Here is an 8,216-nt window from a genome sequence, read left to right as displayed (position 1 = left end):
TTAAGGATAAGTAATAGTGGGGTCGATTCAATAGTGCATTTCCCTTTAGGATAAGTAATAGATAATTGAAATCCACTCAGTTAACCTGGGGTATGGTTAAGTGAGAGGGACTCATCCATCCTTAAATCTTAATTAAAAGTCAATAATTCAATTATTGGTGTTGGGTATGGAGTAGTCTTATATCTCCAGGTCAGCTATCCCACCAAAAGAAGTGTTTACATAAAAAATTAGTCATTGTATCTGATAGTGGAAACCTTGGTACACCCAAAAAAAAAAAAAAAAGAAGTCCACTCATTGAGCTGATTTGGTGCCGCCCAAGATATATATATATATATATATATATATAGTAGTATTTATTCATGGAAACCTTAGCCTGTATTCTATCAATTGTCATTTATGCCCGCATACTAAAATGGAGATCACAAACCTATCTTCTCTATTCTCCTTCTTCATTTTAGCAATGGCTTTCATACCCAGCGCCCTACCCACCAACATCACCACAGATCAATCCTCTCTTCTTTCTTTGAAATCCTACACCACCTTAACTCCCAACCATACATTGGCAAGTAACTGGTCAATCAGTGCTTCTATTTGCAACTGGATTGGAGTTGTTTGCGGATCCAAACACCATAGAGTGGTTGCATTAGACATATCAAATATGGGTATTGTGGGTACCCTTCCTCCACAATTAGGCAACCTCTCATTTCTTGTTTCTCTTAACATAAGTCACAACAGTTTCTATGGAAATTTGCCTAGAGAGTTAGCCAGCCTACGCCGACTACAATACATAGATTTTGGTTATAATAATTTTAGTGGAAAAATTCCAGAGGAGATTGGGAATCTTGAGAATGCAGAATGGCTGATATTGGAAGTTAACCAACTTGATGGTCCTATCCCCTTCACCATATTCAACATTTCCACATTACAAAATTTGTTCCTCAGCGGCAATAGCTTATCTAGCTCTCTTCCAATGAAACTATGTCAACATGGTACAAGACTCAAAGTGCTTGGCTTGTCTTTCAACAAGTTGAACGGTTATATCCCAAAGAATTTATCAGGTTGCTCAGAACTTGAACAATTGCGGTTGGCATACAACAATTTTGTCGGGACAATTCCGAGAGAGATTGGGAGCTTGAATAAGCTTCAGATTTTAAGTCTCGTTGGTAACAACTTTGAAGGTATGTTCATGTACGTATTTAGTATTAGAGTAATGCGAAACCTATCAAAATATAGCAATCAAATTTAACAATTTTTAGTAATAATTCTAAACACATACACACTATTTATGACTCATGTTTTAATTTTGTAGGAAGAATACCCGAAACAATATTTAACATTTCTACACTAACATTAATAAGCATGAAAAACAACAGTCTGTTTGGTATTCTTCCACCAACATGTGTTCACACCTTCAAAAGCTTGAAGTTAAGAACTTTAATTACTTGCATATGAATAAGCTATATGGCAACATTCCAAGGAGCATAGGTGAATGCTCTTCACTTAAATATCTTTACATGTGGGAGAATCAACTAAATGGGTCATTGCCAAGACAGATTGGGAATTTAACAATGCTAAAGAATCTTATACTTGCAAAGAATTCATTGTCAGGTATGAAGGATAAATCTCTTCTTTTAAATTTTCTTGCACCCTCAACACATGTAAAGTGTTTTATTCACGTACAATTTAAAATTAAAAAAAATTATTTTGTGAATATAGAAATAGTCACCATCCCATGACAGCAACTACATAAAGATATTGTATATGTTCGTGATTTAGCTTGGATAACTTGAAATGGCAGGTGAAATACTAAGAGAGTTTGACAACCTTAATAAACTAGAAATCCTTCAATTGTCGGAAAATCGATTAAGTGGTTCCATTCCGTGGGAAATCTTCAATATATCAACGCTTGAATCACTATCACTTATACCAAATAACCTTTTAGGTACTCTTCCAACATTTTTAGGCCATTGGCTTCCTAATTTAGAACACTTATACCTTGGCCTAAACTATATTGGAGGAGTTATACCTCCCCAAATCTCAAATGCTTCCAACCTTGTTTGTCTTGATCTTGGCAATAACCAATTCGTAGGCTTCATTCCAAATTCATTTGGAAACTTAGCAAAACTTGAAATTTTAAAGCTATTTTCCAATAACCTAACAACTGATCCTCAATTTAGCCTTATAACTTCATTGGCAAATTGAAAATACATCCAAATCTTAAACTTGTCATTTAACTCTTTAAACGTTGTGCTCCCAAATGCAATAGGCAACCTCTCCCACACTCTCCAATATCTCCACCTAGCAAATTGTAACATCAAGGGACGAATTTAAGAGGAGATGGGCTATCTGAATAGCTTATACAATTTGATTTTAGGGTCCAGTGATTTTTCTCCCATCTACTCCCCAAAAGAAGTTAGGGGGATTCCCTTGCCTTAAACCCCTCAAAGCATGGAAAAAACGTAACCTTCTCTGGAACCACAAAACAAACACTGTGTTCTGCATTTGAATCCCAAACATATATAGTCAATTAAGGAAATAGAACATTCTAGGATATCGAACATAATTCCATAACAAATGCTCATCATCAATAAGGCATATACAAAAGCTAAAGTAACAATATTCATAATTTCATGATAAAGAAGTAAGGAAGTCCTACATAAAAATAGGACTTCACTTTGCCCACAGTGTCATTTGTAGCTGCAGCTGCAATAGCCACCTTAAGTCTGGTATCCCCTTCATAATCTACCCTAATATAGCCTGCTAATTGTGACTACAGAGATAAACACCTACATTAGAATCAACACTAAAAAACCTACATTAGGAATTTATGAAATTTGGAAATTAGGGATTAGGGTTTAAGATTTAAAGTAATAGAACTAACCTGGCAGCGGCTCCGCAATCGGCGACGAGCTGGGATGTATGTGACATAATGATGTACGAAGCAGATGTCTGCTCACGCGTCACGCCGTCCCTGCATCACCCCACCGCTGCTGACGCTGCCCTGCTCATGCCATCGTCGTCGACAAGGGAGGGACGAGTTCAAGCCCGCTCACACCATGTCGTCACTCGCTGGTTAGGAGGCGCTATTGCGTTTTGGAGATAGCAAAGAAGAGGGTAGTTGATCTGTGTTTAGCTAAAATACGACCGTTGTCTTGTTAAAATAGTTAACCCTCAATAGATAAATAAAATCGCTATCTATAAAAAAATACATAAAGACAAAACAGTTGTCTTTAAAATATTGTGTATTTAAGTGCGATTAGAGACAACAAACTAACGATAAGAGTTAAATAAAATTGTTGTCTTTTTTTTTTTTAAATAATAAAACGCACAAAGATAACGGTCTTAAAAATTCGTTGTCTTTGAAGTGTTGTGTATTCACGTGTGCTAAAATACATCACACCAACGACAATAGTTAAATAAAATCGTTGTTTTTTTTTTAAATAAAAAAAACGCATAGAGGCAACGATTTTGAAAACTATTGTGTCTGAAGTGTTGTGTATTCAAGTGCATTTAAAGATAACACACCAACGACAACGGTTAAATAAAATCATTGTATTTAAAAAAAAAATACTGCACAAAGATAACGGTTTTAAAAAATCATTGTCTTTGTAGTGTTGTGTATTGAACTGTGCTTAAAGCCAATACACCAACGACAACAATTAAATAAAATCGTTGTCTTTTATTTAAAAAAAAAAAAGCACAAAGACAATCGTCTTTGTGGTGTTGTCTTTTTACAAAATGCACAAAGACAACACATTAAACACAGACAAAAGTATTTGCGTCAAAGGACAACGGTTTTGGACAACACTATTGTCTTTTACTCAAAAGACAATACTTTTTTGTACATTTTTCTTCTAGTGTATGAACAATATATCTCTTCTTTTTAATTGTCTTGCACCCTCAACACATCCATTGTTAATGTGTTATATTGAGCTACAAAATAAAAGAAAGATATATTATAATGTAAATCTAGGAATAGACTCCACCACCACAACATAGTATCGATATTATATTTGTCTGTGACTTAGCTAGGTAAATTAAATTATCAAGTAAAATACCAAGAGAGATTAGGAACTTGAATATGCTTCAGATTTTAAGCCTCTGTAATAATAACTTGGAAGGTAAGCATGTTCATGTATTTGGCTACTAGAGTAATGTGAAACTTTTGAAAACAATCAACTTTAATGATTTTTTAGTCAAAATAATAATAAATATATATACAGTGCATATAAATCATATTTTAATTTAATTTTGTAGGAATAATACCTGAAATAATATTAAACATTAAATATAGGAAACAACAATCTCTCGGGTATTCTCCCAACAAACATGTGTTCACAATTTTAAAATCTTGAACAACTTTACTTGTATATGAACAAGCTACGTGGAAACATTCCAAGAAGCATAGGTGAATGTTCCTCACTGTTTTTTTTTGAAAATGTTCTTCACTTAAATACCTCATTATGTAGGAGACGTCCTTGTCAGATATGGACAGTATAGCTCTTCTTTTTAGTTTTATGTCTTGCAATTTCAACAAATTTCTTATTGAACTATAAAATGAAAGAAATATATTATAATGTGAATCTGAGAATCTGACTCCAACATGTCAACTACAAATGGATATTGTATTTGTTTGTGACTTGGGTCACTTAGCTTGAATATTATATTATTTTGACAGGTGAAATACCAAGAGAGTTGGGAAATCTTGATCGACTAGAGATCCTTAGGTTGCATCATAATGGATTAAGTGGTTCTATTCCGTGGGGAATCTTCAATATTTCAACTCTTAAAGAACTGGAACTGTCATTTAATGAACTTTCAGGTACTCTTCCAACATCTTTAGGTTATTGGCTTCCCAATTTAAAAGGATTGTATCTTTGCGAAAACTATATTGGAGGAGTTATACCTCCCAAAATCTCAAATGCTTCCAACCTTGCTGTTATTGAACTTGGCACGAACCAATTCACAGGCTTCATTCCGAATTCCCTTGGAAACTTAGCACAACTCAATTATCTAAGTCTGGCTAGGAACAATCTAACAACTGATCCTCAATTTAGCCTTATGACTTCATTGGCAAACTGTAGATATATCCATGTCTTACAGTTACCAAATAACCCTTTAAACGTCGTGCTCCCAAACGCAATCGGCAACCTCTCCACTACTCTCCAAGTTTTCAATTTAGAAAATTGTAACATTAGGAGACGAATTCCACATGAGATTGGAAATCTAAGCAGCTTATACGAGTTGTCTTTAAGGTCCAATGACATTAGAGGATTTTTGCCTACAACCTTTCAGGCTCTTCAGAGTCTTCAAGCATTCGACATATCAGAGAACAGATTAATAGGATCATTTCCGGATGTGATTTGTGAACTACAGAATTTGTTTGCGATAGATTTAGGTAAAAATAAATTTTCAGGTCCAATCTCGGATTGTTTAAGGAACGTCTCTTCCTTGAGAGTGATCTATCTGAACGAAAATGAATTCACTATCTTCCCTCCTACCCTATGGAGCCTTCCAAATCTTTTGATGCTCGACTTGGATTCGAATAACTTGAGCGGTTCTCTACCTGAAGAAATCGGGAATGCAAAGACGGCAATACTTATTGATCTCTCATATAACAAACTATCTGGAGAAATTCCGAGTAGTATTGGAGGGTTGACAGAGTTGATGAATTTTTCTGTGGCTCATAACACAATCCAGGGTTCTATTCCTGACACATTAAGCAAACTCCTGGATCTACATTCATTGGATCTTTCCAATAATAAAATCTCCGGAATGATTCCCAAGTCATTGGAGGGACTTATAAGTATGAACTATTTCAATGTTTCATACAACAAATTAACCGGAGAAATTCCAAGTGGAGGCCAGTTTGCCAACTTCACTTATGAATCATTCTTGGGGAATGAGGGTCTATGTGGTACTCCTCGGATGCATGTCCCACCGTGCCCTGTTAATACTCTGCATCAATCAAAGAAGGACAGAGTGGTTCTCATTGTACTTGTCTCGTTGGCAGTTCTTATAGTACTAATTGCTTCTGTTTCTGTGCTATGCATCTTCAAGAGGCACAGTAGGGAGGAGGTTCAAGATGAACCAAGCTTTCTGTTAGCAACAACACCAGCAAGATATTCGTACTATGAACTCCAACGGGCAACAAATGGGTTTGATGAAAGCAACTCACTAGGTAGTGGAAGCTTTGGATCAGTTTATAAAGGGATTTTAACAAATGGGATGCACGTAGCTGTCAAGGTTTTCCGTTTGGAACATGAAGGTTCAAATAGGAGTTTTGACAGTGAATGTGAGGTTTTACGCTGCATTCGTCACAGAAATCTCACAAAGGTCCTTGGCAGTTGCTCCAACTTGAATTTTAAAGCATTGTTGCTAGAGTATATGCCCAATGGGTGTTTACATAAGTGGCTGCATTCTCACAGTTATTTCTTGGACATGATACAAAGAGTGAGTATAATGATAGATGTGGCATCTGCTTTGGAATATCTCCACTATGGTTACTCCAATCCTATTATCCATTGCGACTTGAAACCCAGTAATGTGTTAATAGATGCTGATATGGTGGGCCATTTGAGTGATTTTGGTGTTGCAAAGCTCTTAGGAGATGGAAATTCCATTGCCATTACAAACACCTTAGCAACAATTGGTTACATTGCTCCAGGTAAATGTTTCAGTTTTTTAAATTTCTAGATTTGATTTTAACATTGATCACATAACATTTTGCATTTCTAATGGTTTCCTATCAAAATTTGCACTCCTAGAGTATGGGCAAGAAGGTCTTATATCCACACGTAGCGATATGTACAGTTATGGTATTATGTTGCTGGAGGTTTTCACGAAGACTCAGCCTGGAGATGAAATGTTCAGTGAAGATTTATGTCTGAGAAGTTGGGTGCACAATGCACTTCCTACAAATACAAGTCAGATTATAGATCCAAATTTAATTGAACCAGATGAAGAGAAGTACGATGAAAAGTTGCAGTGTGTGTCGGCTATCTTTGAGATAGGCATTAAATGCTCAACAAAATCCCCTCGAGAGAGGATGAATGTGAAAGATGCCTTATCAGCATTGATAAAGATCAAAGCCCAACTTCTTTCCCTGTATGCAAGTATTTAGAGTAGTATGTATTAGCATCTCCTATTGTATCTTTCTTTAAAATGTAAATAAAATGCAGCAGATACAGTTTATGTACAGAAATCCTATTTAGTCATTTACTAGGTCTTCTTCAGCTGCATCTTCTTTCCAGAATTCTGTTTTAAGTTTTCTCTTATAACCTCACTCGCCCTGCTCCATGGATTTAGAGTTCTTGAAGGTTATTGGTCTATAGAGTATAGTAACACAGTTGTTATACACAAATCCAGTAACATTGTTTGCAATTGTTTAAAAATATTTTATTTTTAATGTAAATATGATTGTTATAATTCATGGATAAATGTTCAAAAATTTTCCCCTAATATATGCTAAAATTATATTGTTTTTGTTTAGTACTATTGACTGGGAGGGCAACCAAGTGCCATTAGACCACAAAGTTTTGATACTAAAATTATATTGTTGTTGCATAACATCTAACTTAGCTATATATATCTTATGCTTATCCTATTGTTGGACGGAGTCTAGGGGCGGGGTGCTTTTATAAATTTCGATTTGCTCTCCATTATACCTTTTTGTCATCAAGACATATACTTCACTTTACAAATTTTAATTTTCTTTCCTATTGTATACTTTTATAGTGTTTTTTTTTTCTTTTTCTTTTTTGGTCTCACAACTATAGATCATTTCCTCATTTGATTCCTAACTATTAATTTTTTTTTAAATATTTAGTATTACAACTTTTAAATCTTTGTCACATTTGATTACTCCAACATAATTTTTCGTCACAGATAACTTATCTTAAAATGTGAAATTGTCATTTTTATCACTTTTTTCTTAAATATTTTGGTGGAGGGGGGGGGGGTGGGGGGGGGGGGGGGGAGGGATATGATAATTTTGCTCTTCAAGATAAGTCACTTCTCTAAAATTTGATCACCGGTGACTAAAAATTATGTCGGAGCTAGGAATTAAATGTGACAAGAATTTAAAAATTTAAGACCAAATGTGAAAGTGGTCTCATAGTCATGAAACCTAAAGTGAAAAGGAAAAAGAAAAAAACTCTTACAAAAAACTTTTCCTACAATTCGCTCAGCTCTGCCTGTAAAGTGCACAGTGAAAA

General features: G+C 35.1%; 1 protein-coding gene across 2 annotated transcripts; it reads left to right on the top strand.

Annotated features, from left to right (window-relative positions):
* Positions 1 to 379: 379 nt before the first annotated feature.
* On the top strand, positions 380 to 7,241 carry LOC116032403 (receptor kinase-like protein Xa21). 2 transcript variants are annotated; one of them, XM_031274936.1, is made up of 4 exons: positions 1,087 to 1,178; positions 1,310 to 1,608; positions 4,679 to 6,667; positions 6,768 to 7,241. In XM_031274936.1, the coding sequence occupies exons 2-4, from the start codon at positions 1,398 to 1,400 to the stop codon at positions 7,121 to 7,123; spliced, it is 2,556 nt and encodes an 851-aa protein (XP_031130796.1). In that variant the 5' UTR covers positions 1,087 to 1,178; positions 1,310 to 1,397; the 3' UTR covers positions 7,124 to 7,241. The 2 variants fall into 2 exon arrangements, with proteins under 2 accessions (XP_031130795.1, XP_031130796.1); XM_031274935.1 differs by lacking the exon at positions 1,310 to 1,608 and having other exon boundaries at positions 380 to 1,178.
* Positions 7,242 to 8,216: the final 975 nt, after the last annotated feature.

This window comes from Ipomoea triloba, chromosome 10 (genome assembly GCF_003576645.1).
Source record: "Ipomoea triloba cultivar NCNSP0323 chromosome 10, ASM357664v1".
Lineage (NCBI taxonomy): Eukaryota > Viridiplantae > Streptophyta > Magnoliopsida > Solanales > Convolvulaceae > Ipomoea > Ipomoea triloba.
The sequence above is the reverse complement of the archived record's forward strand: the minus strand, read 5'-3'. Positions and strand labels throughout refer to the sequence as shown.